General features: G+C 35.9%; 3 protein-coding genes and 2 non-coding genes across 5 annotated transcripts; 3 read left to right on the top strand and 2 right to left on the bottom strand.

Annotated features, from left to right (window-relative positions):
• The first annotated feature begins 2,526 nt into the window (after positions 1-2,526).
• On the top strand, positions 2,527-4,720 carry LOC143451469 (uncharacterized). Its single transcript, XM_076952045.1, has 6 exons — positions 2,527-2,685; positions 2,975-3,102; positions 3,182-3,365; positions 3,601-3,725; positions 3,930-4,004; positions 4,191-4,720. Exons 1-6 carry the CDS (start codon positions 2,634-2,636, stop codon positions 4,326-4,328), a joined length of 702 nt encoding a protein of 233 aa, XP_076808160.1. The 5' UTR covers positions 2,527-2,633; the 3' UTR covers positions 4,329-4,720.
• A 3,254-nt stretch (positions 4,721-7,974) lies between these two features.
• On the top strand, positions 7,975-9,702 carry LOC143452278 (uncharacterized). Its single transcript, XM_076953180.1, has 6 exons — positions 7,975-8,105; positions 8,309-8,436; positions 8,516-8,699; positions 8,936-9,060; positions 9,265-9,339; positions 9,535-9,702. Exons 1-6 carry the CDS (start codon positions 8,054-8,056, stop codon positions 9,673-9,675), a joined length of 705 nt encoding a protein of 234 aa, XP_076809295.1. The 5' UTR covers positions 7,975-8,053; the 3' UTR covers positions 9,676-9,702.
• Positions 9,703-13,078: 3,376 nt separating this feature from the next.
• On the top strand, positions 13,079-14,955 carry LOC143452279 (uncharacterized). The gene is made up of 6 exons (XM_076953181.1): positions 13,079-13,196; positions 13,307-13,434; positions 13,514-13,697; positions 13,934-14,058; positions 14,263-14,337; positions 14,524-14,955. Exons 1-6 carry the CDS (start codon positions 13,145-13,147, stop codon positions 14,644-14,646), a joined length of 687 nt encoding a protein of 228 aa, XP_076809296.1. The 5' UTR covers positions 13,079-13,144; the 3' UTR covers positions 14,647-14,955.
• A 510-nt stretch (positions 14,956-15,465) lies between these two features.
• On the bottom strand, positions 15,466-15,629 carry LOC143457487 (U1 spliceosomal RNA). Its single transcript, XR_013117183.1, has one exon. It is a non-coding gene; the product is annotated as a U1 spliceosomal RNA (small nuclear RNA).
• A 1,190-nt stretch (positions 15,630-16,819) lies between these two features.
• On the bottom strand, positions 16,820-16,983 carry LOC143457488 (U1 spliceosomal RNA). The gene has a single exon (XR_013117184.1). It is a non-coding gene; the product is annotated as a U1 spliceosomal RNA (small nuclear RNA).
• Between the last annotated feature and the right edge of the window lie 2,014 nt (positions 16,984-18,997).

Below are 18,997 nucleotides of genomic sequence, written 5' to 3'. Positions count from 1 at the left end.
CAGTTGTTACTAACACGCGCCAATGAGCAGGAAAAAAGTGACAAAACCGAAAAGGCTTAAAACGTGCTCAAGAAAAATAACGTTAATATTTGCTGGTAACAACTCGCACGGCCACTAAATCTACAATTAAATTTTAAATTTAGAAAATAAGCGAAGACAGTGTGCTACGTTGAGTGAGATTATGATATTTAAAACAACCGGTACAAAAGACACCACACAACAAACAATGTGCATTAAATACCAATGAAGTCAACCAAATTTCTAAGATAGCTGTAGCTATGGCAGAATATAATTTAAGAGAAAACTGTTACATTACAAATGAACTAATGACCATGTAGGCTTTTACAGTGTGTAACTTGGCTGAGCTGGAACATCGCTTGTGGCTGGAACTTGGTTTCAAAAATCAAATGTCACTTTCGAAATTAAAATTTATAACCAAAAAAATTCCTTAGCTGAAGTTAACAATCGTCTTGATGCAGCCAAGAGCGAAAATCGTGCGGTGAAAAACAAAGTGGGTTCCGGTTTCAAAAAACGATAATGCGATATTGCAACATGAATATGGTTAAAAACTGCTATTGGAAATATTGCTGTCACTTAGTGCTTATTTAAGAGTCTGATTCGTTGAAAATTTCCCGAGAGTTCCAAGTTCGTCCCAGTCGAAAAAGGCAATTTTCAAGATAAAAATAACATTCTGCCAAGTCTTCTTTTATGTCTTTATCCATGCTCAGTCCTTGATAACCTTCAAGTTCTCTTTCGTAATATTGAAGGGTTTCATTATATTTGCCCATTTTGTACAAAGTATATCCACAGTTATGCTTTTGCAACGCTTCGATCTTTTTCCGGTTGCGAGGAAACTTTTTCTGTTATGCTCAAAGCTTTGGCAAAACATATTATAGGGCCTCGTGAAATTGTCTTGAAAAATTCAAACAGGAAACAACTCTGGTATAAACCAAATGACGATCGTAACATGTCGTATTCGAAACTGTGCATTTTAACAACTGAACAGAAGCAAGCTTTGTTTATAACTTTTTCAAGGAGTCAAGCTACTATGCCTATGGTATTAGGCAGCTAGAAATCGAACCACAAGACCGCACTTTTGCGAGCCAGGCGCTCTACCCGCTACTCTATGCGGAGCCGACATAACGAATGCCGGAATAGCGGTCACACGTATAAAACGTTATACGTCATGGGCGTACACGATACGTATATCGAACTCAAGTTGAACAGCCATTTTCATTTACAAAACGCATGCGTTCATTGTTATAGGACATATGTCAATTTACAGAATAATCTTTCTTACAACAGCGCTCAAAGTTAATTGGCTAAACAACGTCAGGTTGTTTCAGCGATTTGCGTTTCGATGCTGGTTTGATTTCTATTTAATTAACCGTAAAATTGCGTATTGATGTGATGTGACTAAGTAATTATAAGCTACAAATAGATACGTCGTGTGCACGTTTGGTTCACCAGCTCACTGTACTTTTCTTCTTATAAAAGTTTCACTAAATTCTGACCAGTTTATTAAAACTTATTGTTTTTGACTTTTTATTTGCCATTAAACCTTTGATCTTACCTGTAAAGTGAATTTAGTTTATCTATTTAGTATTTAGAACGTATATATTTTTGTTACGTCGTTATAACGTTTACGTTGATACGATCAATTTCGTTACGTCTTGATCTTGATAATGATAATAAATATCGTTTCCAAATGACCCATATATATTTTAATCATAAATTTATTATTTAATCATAATTTATGCAAAAAATAAAAGCCTTTGTTTATAATAGGAACTTGTATTATTAATAAAATTTTTGATTGCTGGCCGGTTCTATGTCATATCCGTTCCTTTTAGACGCGGAGAACTTAAGTTACAGAACGCCAATTAAACAACTATACGATTTACTATTACTTTTATATTGTTAGCAAATATTTTGCGTTACGCTGATGTGTGTTTATAGTTAATTTGTAACTTGCTGTGTCTACGTTTACCGACCATTTACACGTTACGTTTAGGCTTAATTAAATCATGTAATATGTAATATTGCCGAAAGAAACTAAAGTTCTAAAATTGGTTGAATGTTTTATCATTACCTCATTAATAGTGGACGATAAATACAAAAAAGTGATTGTATTAAACCACGTAGATGATTGCGCAATGCAACTTGGTTCATATGCTTTTCATTACATACACCAGCACATATCAACATGATTGCGACTAATGGTTGTTTACAGAAAGTGTGACCACGTCAGTATAATTGACAGAACTACGTAAGACGGCGCTTACTTGGTGACTTGTAATTTGCTGGATTAATCGAACGGTCAGGTGTAATTAGCCAACTATAATTGTTAATATAAAACGACTCTGATTATGTTGAATTAAAATTTAAGGTATTTCTGATATAAACAAAGGTCACACAATGATGTTAAATTGCTTAGCAAACTCTTATACATACGTTTAACTTCAAAATGTCTTCCGCGTAGGATCCGACGTCATCTAGGTAATTGTTTGGATCTTGATATAAAAGTTGTTCGCTGTTGTACCAACAGCATGCAATTGATATACAACCAGTCGAGAGAGGTTTCCTAAACAGATAAATTTGACAATTTTCAAAGAAGTCTTTGAAAGTTAATCATGAAAGCTTTTGTCGCTATTACATTTCTGATCGGAGCAGTGTGTGGACAAGGTAGGAGAATTTGTTATTGGTAAAAAGTATATCAAGTAATAAATATGCAGCTTACGGCATTTGTTACTTTGGAAAAAATTTTTAATCAATATCAACGTGTGGTCATTTTTGTTTTCCATCGAACTTTAGATTTATTCCAACACTTTAATACAATTCTCTACCAATTATCAAATCAAATATCATGAGCATAAATATTTACCAGGTATTCTAAAGGTACCTCATTTACTAGAAAAGTTATAGATTTCAACTCCGCAAAGTTCACAAATTAAAGAAAGTCATATTTTTTTAGTTTATTTCTTGGAGAACTGGCCTGAGAATGAGCGCACTCCAGCGGGAGCAAAAGGGATGGCGGACTTCTCAAATCTGGGAAACGGAACTTGTTATCTTCTCTTCCCCGGCGCAGTTTACTGGTTTCACGTAAGTCTGGGGGTTTCTGTTGTCTTAAGCTTTTTTTCAGCAAATCGCTGTGATTTAAACTCATACATTTTCGAATCAGTGTGAAAACTGTGACATTGTTCCGGGGAAATCCAACTCGGCCGAGGGAATTTACGCTCTAGCGACACCGAATCAAGTGTGGCAAAACACGGGTGCATTCATATTCGTCGTCAATTTCCTGCAAGACGCCGCTTACAGCAGCAACTCCATAGGTTGGGTTTGCGACGCTGATGACAAAAACACAGGTAAGTCTCAAAAACTTCTCATGCTGTTGATTTGTTTCACTTCCGCGGTTAGAAAGAAACACGTCGCACAATTAAAATATAAGTTTAGACACAAGTACAATTTAATTAAGGAATAAACGCAAATAATTACCACGTGTGTTCGATTATGATGTAATACCTCGTAATTACAAAGATGCTTATATGTACTGATGAAGAATACTAAGCGTCACGACTGATGTTATATTCATTGTCACAGTCACAGTCTATTCGTTCCCAAACAACATGGACGAAAAACGAACCCGTTCAAGGGTCTGTGATTACGATTTGAATGAGAAGAGCGCCATAATGATTGACCTACCAGCTTCTGTAAACGAATTCAAGGTAAGTTTCAAGTCATCACTTATAGGTATGATGACGTAACAATGTTAACGAGACCTCATAATCCTGCACCATATCAGTATCATTACGTAAGTAATTAAATTCGACGCTTGACGGGTTTTCTTGTAAATAAGATTACACCGCTAAAAATAATGAACAAATTATATTCGAGGTCACCAAGTTAAACGATAATTTTTTTGTTCAAAGGTCGATTCTCCTAACACAGTCATGGGTGGACCACAAATTTATAAAATTGGAAACATTAAGTCCTGGCAAACCGAGGTATGTTCAACTTGTGATGTAACAAAGCAATTTAATATTATATAATGATGAAGGCGAGCATTGCGTTCGTCCTCCAGCAAATTAAATTTGTGTCATAATCATACACAGTCTTAATTAACCCGAATCATCAACGAATAACTAAAATTAGGATCTAAAACTAATTTAGAAATGATAAACACATCACAGGTGGCTTTTGAATTGACTTACAACAACACTTGGTTCGGAGCCGCCGACTTGGGTGTGAGTGTCGTGCAAGAAGTGCAAGAGGAGGAGGAGGAAGAAGAAGAAACACCAAAGAGAAGGAGAAGAAATGCCCATTATTAAGTCATAAAAAAATAAAGTTCCCGAAAACTTACTCTTTTAGTTTGTAACTTGACTATATAACTAACAAAGTTTTTTGGTTTGTGTGAAAACTGAAAAGCATTGTTTGCCAAATGTTATTACCCGAACATCTATCAGTTAAAAATTATAAAAGCAACAAACAATTAAAAATTTAAAAATTGTTACAACCACAACCTAAACGTGTTCACTTTATATTTCAGTTTGCTCTTTTAAACCACAATTGATTTTTATTTAACTTACCCGTTTTCTATTTTATTTAAGTAATTTCTTTGTTATTTCGTTTCAAAATGCGATCCATTTGAAGTGTTTCAAAATGCTCGCGTGCTTAAATAAAACGCATGTTTTTTGCAAAATAAAAATTCAGTTTTTATTTATTCCATGAATGAGTTTGTTCAAAATATTTTACTGCAAATAAACATATATTTTTGAGAACTCGAAATGAAATTCAGAATTGAGTTACTAGAAGAACTAAGAGAGTAAAGGCAGCAATGAAAGGAGCCCCTTTTTGGAAGATTTCTATGGAAAATTGAGGCACAGCAAAAAATGCGTTTTAGCATAGATAAGCTACATTATACGTACATGGCATAACATAACATATCATAAATTTATTCATTCACTTACTATTTTCAAGAACCGTTGAAACGTTTTTAATTTATTTAAAATTTATTATTTGTCGGTTCATTTGGAGACTGGAGTTGCTTCCATAAAAAGTTAACACATCTCCACTTCACATATTGCATTTGATCTTGATTTGTTAAGCTTTGAATTTATTCTTTTGAAAGTAAAAACATCTGACAAGTGTTAGCCTTTAACTACTAGATTGCTTTGACGACAATACTTGCGTGAAAAATTATCAAACTACAAAACTTATTACTGTAAGCCATTATTTGCACGTTTTTGGTAAAATTGAGTAAACTTCAAATATTACGTGTTGGCGATATCACTTTTCTTCCATTACTTATGTTACCCGAAGCTGCAACTTCTCATTATAAAGTATAACTTAGATCACTGAACAGGAGAATGCACTGGCTCGCCATTTGCAAAAAGGCCTACATCGAACATTACTATACGGTAGCATAGTGACGCCATGAAGCGTTAAACCCAGTTTGCATGCGCACTGTCAGCATATAACCAGTACACTGTTAAACATAAGTCTTGTTTGTGGAAATGTTCTTGCCAAAACCTTGGTGTATGAGCTTGCTTTCACACAAGTGCGTTTATTTTTGGGCACCTTTATGTAAAAACAGGTACTTTGAATCAAATTTTCCACAATTATCCCGGAAAAATATTTTTTGGAAGAATTTTGTGTTTAATTTTAATGTTTGCTAAAACATCTGTGGCACACACGCAAGCAATCTGTTTGTAAGGCAACAGTTGTTAGAATCTTTGCTTTTATGTCCTAATCAGTGACACTTTTAAGCTGACGTTTTCGTTCAAAATACTTTACGTTGCCTGGCCTGAACCACGAGACTACAGCAACATAAGTTTTTATCAAGTTGTGAAAGTCCCCGTTGACATTTTTTGTATTTTATTACTCAAATTTATTTCTGTTCATCATTTCCAGTAAACAAAAGCAAGCGTCGTTCATACCTTCCTTAAGAGTAAGGGAAGGTGGTGTAAAGCGGACCAACGGGGTAAAGTGGCACACCCCTCTTATTTTCTTAATAAAGTTTTTTAACCGCGCGGATACCACTAAGTTTAGTGAAGCATGACATAACGTGGTTGCAGACGCCATTATTCGAGGTTACGTGGAAAAGAAGGCAAGAAAAGGCACGGAATTCGTTTTTTGTACTCTCTGATCTATTGAAAGGTATGTCTTGTAACTTAGATTTTATTTTACATGCATAAGGTAGAAGTTTGGTTGAATGGTAGAAAGGAGTTTTACTGTATCACGTACGCATTACATAGGTTCATTCCGCTTACTGACTAGCCAAAATTTGGCCAACAGTCAAAACAATAGTAACCAAGGGGTGGGGGTAAAGTGGACCAGTGGTGGAGGAGGAGTTGGAGAGGCTGACTTTGCTCCATCGGATGTTAATGATATTCCTATTGATCCTGTTCCAACCAACACCGAATCTTACCCCGTTAATGTTAGTTCAACTAGCATTGACTTGTGTGATGGCAGAAATAATGGCTTAGATGCGGCTGGTCTTCCCGAGATGCCTGAATCGTTACCTGCACAGTCAATAGATGTAGCCCAACCGTCCTCTCCTGAAGATGCAAATTGCAGTTTCACAATTGTAAGTCCTGTTGAAGTGCTTCCTATGCCGAAAGCAGCTCACACTCGCCAAAAGAGGAAGTCTAAGAGAGGTGCAACTGCTATTTTAACCAGTTCACCATACAAGAAGCAATTGGCTTCAACGAATCGTAGCCAATCCGCGGTATCTGGCAACAGCAGTAAAACAAGTTCATCGAAAAAGCGCTCTATGAAGAAAGCTAAGGTTTCCAGGTCATCAATGCAGCAGAAGGACACAGTCGATGAAAGTGATAACAACGTAGATGCAGAATGCTTTTACTGCAACAAATTGTATTCCAAATCATCCGAGAATGATGGGTGGATCCAGTGCTCTAAATGCATGCGATGGGCGCATGAAGCCTGCTCTGGGTGTAATGAAGAGGATGACAACTTTATTTGTGAATTATGTTTTTAAAAATTGATGGTGAACTGCGATTACTTTCATAACTACTTCGCTTGTGATGACAATTTGTAAATAAATTGATTGTGATGTGGAACAAATTGGGGTAAAGTGGACTATTGGAGGTGCTTTTAAATCAAAAAATTTTTATGTAAGAAAGCAAGCAATCAATAAAAGGACACTTCAAAATTTAGCGAAATACCTTAGAGTTAACTCTCAAAACAAACAAGTCAAATGTTTTGGTGAAATCAGTGAATTGTAACGATTAAGCCTTAGGTGGTCCGCTTTACCCCACCTTCCCCATAACGTTGGTTCAACTAGAAATCGAATCGTGGTCCGAGCCATGCGCTCCAACCACTACGTCACAGTGTCAGTACAAGTAAATATGTTTCTTACCATTTCAGCACAAATCAGTTTATTCTTGATGTAAGTAACTCATTTCATGCCAGTTCCACACTAAATCGTAAAAAGTAAAGTTAGAAAACAAGTGTTTATAATGTTTTATGACATGTATAAAGATGGATTATAATTACCTCGTCATTAGTCGAAATAACGAAATGTTAGACATGATTGCGTTAGAAGACACGGTAATAATTACGTCATGAAATCCAGCTCATACTTTCACTAACATCGCAAAATACAGTAATCGCGCGACTGTATTGTTTACGAGTGTGGTGGCATTAGTATAATTGAAAACATTTATCAAAACTGTAAATAGTTAATAACTTGTAATTTACTGCATTAATCATGGGGAAAGTGTAATTATAATCTATTAGTTAATAGGCGACATAATAACGATATTTGATTGAGCTTAACTGAACTTTAAGGTATTCCTTTTTACTTCAAATAAACATCACACATGAACACTTATTAAAATATTACTTAACCTGCAATTTAACCTTCAACGTACTCTACGTATAGCTACCAACGTCATCAACGTAATTTCCTGGATCTTGATATAAAATTGTTCGCTGTTACACCAACAGCATGCAGTTAACATACAACCAGTCGTGAAAAGTTTCCTAAACAGATAAATTTGTGAATTCGCAAAGAAGTCTTTGAAAGATCATCATGAAAGCTTTTATCGCTGTTACATTTCTGATCGGAGCAGTGTGTGGACAAGGTAGAGCAATTTGTAGTTGGTAGAAAAGTATCAAGCAATAAATTCTCAGCTTGTCCATTTTAGAGCATGTTATGGTATCTAGATTTATGTCGGCTCCATCCAAATGTTGTCGACTGTACCAAAACATCTTTATATATATATAAGTTTCAAGCAATAATTTAAACATAGTGAAAATTTTTAAGCATGAGTCATATTTTTATTAGTTTATTTCTTGGAGAACTGGCCTGAGAATGAGCGCACTCCAGCGGGAGCAAAAGGGATGGCGGACTTCTCAAATCTGGGAAACGGAACTTGTTATCTTCTCTTCCCCGGCGCAGTTTACTGGTTTCACGTAAGTCTGGGGGTTTCTGTTGTCTTAAGCTTTTTTTCGACAAATCGCTGTGATTTAAACTCATACATTTTCGAATCAGTGTGAAAATTGTGACATTGTTCCGGGGAAATCCAACTCGGCCGAGGGAATTTACGCTCTAGCGACACCGAATCAAGTGTGGCAAAACACGGGTGCATTCATATTCGTCGTCAATTTCCTGCAAGACGCCGCTTACAGCAGCAACTCAATAGGTTGGGTTTGCGACGCTGATGACAAAAACACAGGTAAGTCTCGAAAATCTTCTCATGCTGTTGATTTGTTTCACTTCCGCGGTTAGAAAGAAACACGTCGCACAATTAAAATATAAGTTTAGACACAAGTACAATTTAATTAAGGAATAAACGCAAATAATTACCACGTGTGTTCGATTATGATGTAATACCCCGTAATTACAAAGATGCTTATATGTACTGATGAAGAATATTAAGCGTCACGACTGATGTTATATTCATTGTCACAGTCACAGTCTATTCATTCCCAAACAACATGGACGAAAAACGAACTCGCTCAAGGGTCTGTGATTACGATTTGAATGAGAAGAGCGCCATAATGATTGACCTACCAGCTTCTGTAAACGAATTCAAGGTAAGTTTCAAGTCATCACTTATAGGTATGATGACGTAACAATGTTAACGAGACCTCATAATCCTGCACCATATCAGTATCATTACGTAAGTAATTAATATCGACGCTTGACGGGTTTTCTTGTAAATAAGATTACACCGCTAAAAATAATGAACAAATTATATTCGAGATCACCAAGTTAAACGATAATTTTTTTGTTCAAAGGTCGATTCTCCTAACACAGTCATGGGTGGACCACAAATTTATAAAATTGGAAACATTAAGTCATGGCAAACCGAGGTATGTTCAACTTGTGATGTAACAAAGCAATTTAATATTATATAATGACGAAGGCGAGCATTGCGTTCGTCCTCCAGCAAATTAAATTTGTGACATAATCATACACAGTCTTAATTATCCCGACTCGTCAACGAATAACTAAAATCTAAAATCTAAAATCTAAAAACTAATTCATGATTGATAAATACATCACAGGTGGCTTTTGAATTGACTTACAACAACACTTGGTTCGGAGCTGCTGACTTGGGTGTGAGTGTCGTGCAAGAAGTGCAAGAGGAGGAGGAGGAAGAGGAAGAAGAAACACAAAAGAGAAGGAGAAGAAATGCCCATTATTAAGTCATAAAAAAATAAAGTTCCCGAAAATTTACTCTTTTGATTTGTAACTTGACTCTATATCTAACAAAGTTTTTTGGTTTTTGTGAAAACTTAAAAACTTTATTTGCCAAATGTTATTATCCGAACATCTATCAGACATAAAATTATAAAAGCAGCAAAAATTAAAAAATTAAAAAATTGTTACAACCACAACCTAAACCTGTTCACTTTATATTTCAGTTTGTGCTTTTAAACCACAATTGATTTTTATTTAATTTACCCGTTTTCTATTTTATTTAAGTATTTTCTTTGTTTATTTCGTTTCAAAATGCGATCCATTTGAAGTGTTTTTTTTGCAAAATAAAAATTCAGTTTTTATTTATTCCATGAATGAGTTTATTCAAAATATTTTACTGCAAACAAACATTTATTTTTGAGAACTCGAACTGAAATTTAGAGTTGAGTAACTAGAAGAACTAAGAGAGTAAAGGAACCAATGAATGGAGCCCGTTTTTGGAAGATTTTTATGGAAAATTGGGGCACAGCAAAAAACGAGTTACAGCATAGATAAGCTACATTATACGTACATGGCATAGCTTAACATATCATAAATTTATTTATTCACTTAATATTTTCAAGAAACGTTGAAACGTTTTTAATTTACTTGAAATTATTTATCGGTTCATTTGGGGGTTTGGGTTGTTTCCATAAAAAATTAACACATCTCCACTTGAAATACTGCATTTAATCTTGGTTTGTTAAGCTTTGAATTTATTCGTTTGAAAGTAAAAAGATCTGACAAGTGTTAACTTTTAACTACTAGATTGCTTTGATGACAATGCTTGCGTAAAAATTATCAAACTACAAAATTTATTACTGTAAGACATTATTTGCACGTTTTTGGTAAAATTGAATAAACGTCCAATATTACGTCTTGGCGATATCATTATTCTTCCATTACTTATGTTATGTTACCCGAAGTTGCAACTTCTCATTATAAAGTATAGACCACTGAACAGGAGAAAGCACTGGCTCGCCATTTGCAAAAGGCCTACATCAGTGGTTCTTAAACTGGGGGGACGTGTAAGATTCATAAGGGGGGCGCGAGAGATGACAAACTGTCTATTATATGAGCTATGTCTAAACATGCTTTCTTGACTTTCGCTATAGGTTCATTTTTAATAAAATTTTAAAGTGTGTCACGATAGCAATTGTATTTTTGAAATTTGGATTCTGAATACGTCAATTGTTACGTCATAATATTTGGTGTCTCTCCGCATTGAAGCGTATTGTTTTCGTTTACTCATTCACGCACTCCTGGCTCGACTATCTGTTCTCTTGTGTTCTCTTTTTGCGGTGACCTGTTTTTTCTCACAACGGAGGGGGGGAGCGACGTAACAAGGAAAAATTTTACAAATGTATCACTTGTAGAAATACTAAATTTACACTAAAAGCATTTTCTTTAGTTTTACAATTATGATGTATACAGGAAACCAGATTTTTTTGCTACTAACCTGTAAAAATCTGATCAGTTTACGACGTATAATTTTCGAATCATTAACGATTGAAAATTTGTGTGCAGTGTCGGCCACACATAGTTAATATAGTAATGTCGCGCACCCGGTTTAAATAGGGTAAAACCAACGTTAGCCAATATTAAAACCGTAAAATGAAGTAAAACTTAAATTTAGTATTGATTTAATAACCTGGTATTTTAGTAATTAAACTAAATGTATTGACACAAAATGAGTGGAAAAAAGAGAAAGTATGACCAAAATTATCTGAAGTATGGCTTTATAGATACCACAGTGAACGGAAAAGTCGTACCGCAATGCGTGATATGCTTAGAAAAGCTAAGCAACCACGTTTTGAGACCAAGTCGTTTGCAGCGTCATCTTCATGAATATAAAGACAAAGCCTAGAAACAAACTTGAGTGTGAAGCCGACCTAAGATGTGCATTATCTTCTACAAAGCCTCGAACGTTTAAACGTTTGATTTCCCAAAAACAACTACATCCTTCACATTAATGAAAGTTAATTGAAAAGAAATTGTTGTTTTGTTTAATGCTTTTTATTTTGCAATGAGGTGGGGCGCGGATTTTTTAGGTACCTTCAAGGGGGGCGTGTTCCAAAAAGTTTAAGAACCCCTGGCCTACATCGAACATTACTATACGGTAGCATAGTGACGCCATCAAGCATTAAACCCAGTTTGCATGCGCACTGTCAGCATATAACCATTACACTGTTAAATTTGAGTTTTGTTTGTGGCAATGTTCTTACCGAATCCTCGGCGTATGAACTTGCTTTCACACAAGTTCGTTTATTTACGGGCACATTTATGTAAAAGCAGGTACTTTGAATCAAATTTTCCACAAATATCCCTGAAAAATATTTTTTGGAAGAGTTTTGTGTTTAATTTTAATGTTTGCTAAAACATCTGCGGCACACACGCAAGCAATCTGATTGTAAGGCAACAGCGGTTAGAAGCTTTGCTTTTATGTCCAAATCAGTGACACTTTTAAGCTGACGTTTTTGGTTAAAATTCTTTACTTTGCCTTGCCTGAACCACGAGACAGTAACAAAATAAGTTTTTATTTAAGTTGTGCAAGTCCCCGTTGACATTTTTTTGTATTTTTTTACTCAAATTTATTTCTGTTCATCAATTCTAGTAAACAAAAGCAAGCCTCGTTCTTACCTTCTTTTAGAGTCTGATAACGTTGTTTCAACTAGAAATCTAATGTTGGTCACATTATTACGATCCATGCGCTCCAACCACTACGTCATCGTTTCAGTACAAGCCAATATCTTTCTTATTAGTTTAACAGAAAATAGTTTATTATTGATGTAAGTAGCTCATTTAATGCCAGTTCCACACTATATCGTAAAAAGTAAAATTCAAAAACAAGTGTTTATAATGTTTTATGACATGTATAAACAAAAATTATGATTACTTCGCCATTAGTCGAAATAACCAAATGTTAGAAATGATTGCGTTAGAAGACACGGTAATAATTACGTCATGAAATCCAGCTCATACTTTCACTAACATCGCAAAATACAGTAATCGCGCGACTGTATTGTTTACAAGTGTGGTGGCATTAGTATAATTGCAAAAACTTATCAAAACTGTAAATAATTGATAACTTGTAATTTTCTTCATTAATCATGGGGGAAAGTGTAATTATAATCTATTAGTTAATAGACGACAAAATACCGACATTTGATTAAGCTTAACTGAACTTTAAGGTATTACTTTTTTCCTTCAAATAAACATCACACTAAAACACTCATTAAAATATTACGTAACCTGCAATTTAATCTTCAACGTATTCTACGTAGCTACCAACGTCATTATAGTTATTTCCTGGATCTTGATATAAAAGTTGTTCGCTGCTACACCAACGGCATACAGTTGACATACAACCAGTCGTGAAAAGTTTCCTAAACAAAGAAGTTTGTGAATTCGCAAAGAAGTCTTTGAAAGATCATCATGAAAACTTTTGTCGCTATTACATTTCTGATCGCAGTAGTGTGTGGACAAGGTAGGACAATTTGTTGTTGGTAAAAAAATATCAAGCAACAAATTTGCAGCTTGTCTATTTTAGAACTTCTCTTAGTGAAAATTTTTAAGCATGAGTCATATTTTTATTAGTTCATTTCTTGGAGAACTGGCCTGAGAATGAGCGCACTCCAGCGGGAGCAAAAGGGATGGCGGACTTCTCAAATCTGGGAAACGGAACTTGCTATCTTCTCTTCCCCGGCGCAGTTTACTGGTTTCACGTAAGTCTGGGGGTTTCTGTTGTCTTAAGCTTTTTTTCAGCAAATCGCTGTGATTTAAACTCATACATTTTCGAATCAGTGTGAAAATTGTGACATTGTTCCTTGGAAATCCAACTCGGCCGAAGGAATTTATGCTCTAGCGACACCGAATCAAGTGTGGCAAAACACGGGTGCATTCATATTCGTCGTTAATTTCCTGCAAGACGCCGCTTACAGCAGCAACTCAATAGGTTGGGTTTGCGACGCTGATGACAAAAACACAGGTAAGTCTCGAAAATCTTCTCATGCTGTTGATTTGTTTCACTTCCGCGGTTAGATAGAAACACGCAGCACCCTCAAAATATAAGTTTAGACACAAGTACAATTTAATTTAAGAACAAACGCAAACAATTACCACCTGTGCTCGATTAGGATGTAATACCCCGTAATTACAAAGATGCTTATATGTACCGACGAAGAATATCAAGCGTCACGACTGATGTTTTATTCATTGTCACAGTCACAGTCTATTCGTTCCCAAACAACATGGACGAAAAACGAACCCGTTCAAGGGTCTGTGATTACGATTTGAATGAGAAGAGCGCCATAATGATTGACCTACCAGCTTCTGTAAACGAATTCAAGGTAAGTTTCAAGTCATCACTTATAGGTATGATGACGTAACAATGTTAACGAGACCTCATAATCCTGCACCATATCAGTATCATTACGTAAGTAATGAAATTCGACACTTGACGGGTTTTCTTGTAAATAAGATTACACCGCTAAAAATAATGAACAAATTATATTCGAGGTCACCAAGTTAAACGATAATTTTTTTGTTCAAAGGTCGATTCTCCTAACACAGTCATGGGTGGACCACAAATTTATAAAATTGGAAACATTAAGTCCTGGCAAACCGAGGTATGTTCAACTTGTGATGTAACAAAGCAATTTAATATAATGTAATGACGAAGGCGAGCATTGCGTTCGTCCTCCAGCAAATTAAATTTGTGTCATAATCGTACACAGTCTTAATTAACCCGAATCATCAACGAATGACTAAAATTAAAATCTAAAACTAATTCATGATTGATAAATACATCACAGGTGGCTTTTGAATTGACTTACAACAACACTTGGTTCGGAGCCGCCGACTTGGGTGTGAGTGTCGTGCAAGAGGAGGAGGAGGAGGAAGAAGAAACACAAAAGAGAAGAAATGCCCATTATTAAGTCATAAATAAACAATCCGATAATGCTTCATTGTTGAATTTTTTTGTTGAATCCATTTACCGAATATTTATTTGCCAGGTATGGGTAAAAGTGACAAATCTTGTTTTGCACAAACAATTATTAAAGCATAATGTACCCACCTTATTTTCTTTCTTGTTTTGACTACCATTTTGGAATTTTACTGAATTAAACTAGTTTTATGTTTTTCTAGCTTTTTTTAGTGCATATACCGATTTGTTTATCGTTTTGAATGCCTGCAAGTTTTGTGAAGGTTTTCTTGAGTAAAGACCGACCAATACATACCGACTACTGAAAGCTTTAATTGAATAATACATTTAGATAAGTTGAGAAATTAAACTAGAAAAACACGCATGCATACATTCTAACGGACCTACACATCAAGGTATTAAGCTTATAAAATAGGTAAAATCAACTTTTTGCAATTACCTACTTAACCGGCACCGCTTATCTTTTCATTTACCTACAATGAGAGATTCATCTTACGATGTAAGGGATGCGTGCAACTTGATCTATGACATAAATTTTTCGTTCGCGTTTTAGTGACATTACTTATCACTGCAGCCAACTTGTGGTCACGATGTTACTACAGTTCGTCAGGATTGCCATTTTATTGTACAAGGTAGGCTGTTGTATGCCGGTGAAAAATAGTTGATGTGAAGTCTTAGCTATATGGTCAAAGCGCATTTAATCAATCTGCCACATGGAAAAAAACGAGCGACGTTATCAGCCACAAGCTTGAAGGATCGCACAAAACCAAACAATATCGCGAAAGCTTGTTTAGAGTTGATTAGGTATTGTTTGGGGATAGCGCGAACGCAGTCCCCACTAACAGAAATTATACGACCGAGTTACCCACATTTGGGGTAATCGCAGAGGTCAGCTCAGTCGAAGTGCAATGACAAAGCCTCGCCCTGGGCCCACCGCCTGCCGGATCGCGGTGAAGACCCTCGTCAGGTAAGTATGAGTTGGAATTATGGAAAGAACGGTTTTGAATAATGAAAACAATTTTTTATTCGCGAAAGATTTACAAGCACTTGTTTGTAATGAATTAATTAAAAATGTCTATTATCCAGTAGAATCGGAATAGACTTCTTTTCTAAATACATTTTTGTAAGTGCTTTCACATAAAATACGCATGTGATACCTTTTCACAAATATCAAATTTTAACTAAAGCGAAAAAGATTAGAAACTAAATTTAATGTATCATAACATTTAAATTAGTATGACGTCATCACGCGCCAAACATGAGAACGCGAGAATTACAACCAGAAGCTTACTTAGCATTGCGTTGTGCACACCAAAAGGTTTTAAAAGCTAGGCCTAAAACTCCCGTGTTTGTTCACCTCGTCCAAAATGCATAAAGTTCAAAACGTTTGTGTTTTTAAGCGTCAAATACCGCTTTAAAACGACTTGAAATGAAATGTATTCTTCTATTTGTATGTACAATAGTTGTCAAATTAATCTGCATGTTTGAAAAGCGATGCACAACCTGTGTAGTACACCCGGTTATTACATGTTGTTCTGTGTAAAACAGTTCCTAACTCATACGAATGTTCGTAAACTCACAGCGAACAAGGGCAGGTGAATACGAACAACTTTCACATGTCGACAAAAACTCTGAAGGTGTTGAGGTCAGCTAAATCTTAGTCCAAAATCAGCAGAATTTGCCATTTTCCAGGCAAACTTGTCGTCGGGTAGGGAACAAGATTGATGACAAACGAGCTTGGAATTACAATGGCCCAGGCTTCACGATAAACGACAATGACAGACTAATAGTGGTTTGAGGTTGAAGTCTCCCGAAGCATTGTCAACCAACATCAGGGTTAATCCAGCTTTTGCAGCCTGCCATCTTTTTCTCTTCAGCACTGATATGCCGTTATCTGAGGCAATGTTTCCAGAGAAAGCCTATTTCGGTAGTTATTAAGTCTACTGGTTGAGTAACTAGTCTTTTGTCCAGTCACTTAAGCCACTGCCTGAACTGATTAAAGCGTGTCTTGCTGAGTAACAGATTTTCCCATAAGATCGTAATGTAAGACAAAAGAAATTTCTGTATTAGTAACCTGGAGAAACGGCGCACCTCAAGCTTGATAGAGCGTGTGTATTTATTGTAAACTCTACCAGAAAGCTTGTTTAGAGTTGATTAGGTATTGGTTGGGGATAGCGCGAACGCAGTCCCCACTAACAGAAATTATACGACCGAGTTACCCGCATTTGGGGTAATCGCAGAGGTCAGCTCAGTCGAAGTGCAATGACAAAGCCTCGCCCTGGGCCCACCGCCTGCCGGATCGCGGTGAAGACCCTCGTCAGGTAAGTATGAGTTGGAATTACGGAACAAACGAATTTGAACAATGAAAACAATTTTTTATTCGCGAAAGATTTAGACGTACTTGTTTGTAATGAATTGATTAAAAATCCAGTAAAATCGGAATATTCTTCTTTTGTAAATACATTTTTGTAAGTGCTTAGATATAAAACGCATGTGATATCTTGTTCAATTATCAAATTTGAACGAAGGCGAAAAAGCTTAGCAACCAAATTAAATATAACATCATATTTAAATTTGTATGACGTCATCACGCGCCAAACATGGGAACGTGAGATACGCCTAACAAACCGTAGCTCATTTAGGATTGCGTTGAGGAGAACAAAAGGTTTTTCAAAAGCTGGGCCTAAAATTCCCGTGTTTGTCCATTTGTCCACCCTACCTAAAATTCACGCAGCTCAAAAAAATTTTATTCTTTTATCTTAAGTTCCAAATATCTCTATGAAACGCCTGTGATGAAAAGTATTGCCATGCATATATGTACAACAGTTCTTAAATTAAAGTGAACATTTTTGAAACGCCGTGAACAACTTGTACGTTCAAATACGAGAGTAAAATGACGTGAACTCGTCTGTCACATGTTGTCCTGTTTCAGTCCCTTTCCGACTTAAAAGGTTTGACTGTTTGTATGTTATGTCGTAAACAGGGTTTCAGAGACTATTTATGTTCTCTCAGGGTATTGTGACAAAAACTTTGTCACTACCACGCTGAACAGTGAGTGTCTCGTTTAACTTTTTACAACTACAGTGTTGATGGCTGTAAGTTATAGAACAACGTATTCGCTAGAATTGTACTTCAACGTGTAGGTTTGTCAGTGCGTACGAATTGCTGCTCACACTTGCAATACAGTATATCTGTACAGATCAGTGTGGAAGTAAGCCTGTACAGTGTACACGAAACGCATGTACCGGGTTACAAGAAATTACGAATATGCAGACGTTTTGTTCAAGTTACTTTCCTCTGTGTTTTGCTTGTAGTTTTTCAAGTGTCCTTATCACATTTTTAGCAATCACGTTACCTGTTTCTTGGGCTATTATAGCGGCATTGAACGCTGGCTGTGTTGTTTGTGAATGATTTGCGTTTCGAGATTGATTAGAGCTATAACCAAATGTAATGTTTTACGTTGCTTCGGTTGGTATCAAGTCTCCATAACAATATGTGTAGCTCTCTGCATGGTTTTGGTCCATTCTACATGTGTGCGTTTAATTCTTTTTAACCGATTTGTCTGCAGTTTTCCCTGCAAGGTTTTTGCGATGACTTATTGAAAACACATTAATAATGAACAAGACAATCAAGCCCAGTGGAAAAGATTGAAAGAAAAGATTGTGGTTCCTAATCGTGAGTTAACTATACCCAGTGCAGTAAGAAAACCTACATATAAACTTCACGCAATAATTTGTTACCTTGACTTTGGTGAGGTAAAAGGGCACTATATTTTATCCACGATTTTTCCTTAGCCAGGAAAACTTTTAATAGCATTTGTTAGTTGAAAACGACCATCTTTCCGCTACAAAGGCAAAACGTAAACTGCATTTACACTCGCCCAACACTTTCCGGCCGAGCGCTACATCACACCAACACAGATTCCACTGTTGTCAGGCAATGAGAAAATTACCGGGAGGCTAAATACCAATTAGGCCCTAGGGGTAACGATGTGAGACGTCACAAGGGATAGATTAAAAACACGTGTACATATGAATAGTTAACGGTGGGGAAGTGGGAATAGTAGAATATGAAGCAGTTCGTTCCAAGATTGATCGCTGTGTATATATTTTTTTTTTTTTACAAAAAAAATCAGCTAATTATTCGAAAACATGGTAAAGACGTCTACAAGAAAACTGTTTTCATGTAAGAAAACCAGTCTCAGCATAGCAAAAAAATCATCAAACGGCGAAAACGAATCTAATGTATCCTGACATGGAGATATCATGATAATTCTATTTGAATAAGGTAAGTCAATCTGAGCTTTGGCTCTTCTTTTTTCAGTTAGTTCCAGTTAGTTTCAG

This window comes from Clavelina lepadiformis, chromosome 4, assembly GCF_947623445.1.
Source record: "Clavelina lepadiformis chromosome 4, kaClaLepa1.1, whole genome shotgun sequence".
NCBI classification, from domain to species: domain Eukaryota; kingdom Metazoa; phylum Chordata; class Ascidiacea; order Aplousobranchia; family Clavelinidae; genus Clavelina; species Clavelina lepadiformis.
The sequence above is the reverse complement of the archived record's forward strand: the minus strand, read 5'-3'. Positions and strand labels throughout refer to the sequence as shown.

Coding starts and splice junctions, on each gene's coding strand:
- LOC143452279 (XM_076953181.1), top strand. CDS start 13,145: ATGAAAACTTTTGTCGCTATTACATTTCTGATCGCAGTAGTGTGTGGA. Junction 13,435..13,513: donor GCGCAGTTTACTGGTTTCAC/GTAAGTCTGGGG, acceptor TTTTCGAATCAG/TGTGAAAATTGTGACATTGT. Junction 13,698..13,933: donor CGCTGATGACAAAAACACAG/GTAAGTCTCGAA, acceptor TCATTGTCACAG/TCACAGTCTATTCGTTCCCA.
- LOC143452278 (XM_076953180.1), top strand. CDS start 8,054: ATGAAAGCTTTTATCGCTGTTACATTTCTGATCGGAGCAGTGTGTGGA. Junction 8,106..8,308: donor CGGAGCAGTGTGTGGACAAG/GTAGAGCAATTT, acceptor TATTTTTATTAG/TTTATTTCTTGGAGAACTGG. Junction 9,340..9,534: donor TTAAGTCATGGCAAACCGAG/GTATGTTCAACT, acceptor AATACATCACAG/GTGGCTTTTGAATTGACTTA.
- LOC143451469 (XM_076952045.1), top strand. CDS start 2,634: ATGAAAGCTTTTGTCGCTATTACATTTCTGATCGGAGCAGTGTGTGGA. Junction 2,686..2,974: donor CGGAGCAGTGTGTGGACAAG/GTAGGAGAATTT, acceptor ATATTTTTTTAG/TTTATTTCTTGGAGAACTGG. Junction 3,366..3,600: donor CGCTGATGACAAAAACACAG/GTAAGTCTCAAA, acceptor TCATTGTCACAG/TCACAGTCTATTCGTTCCCA.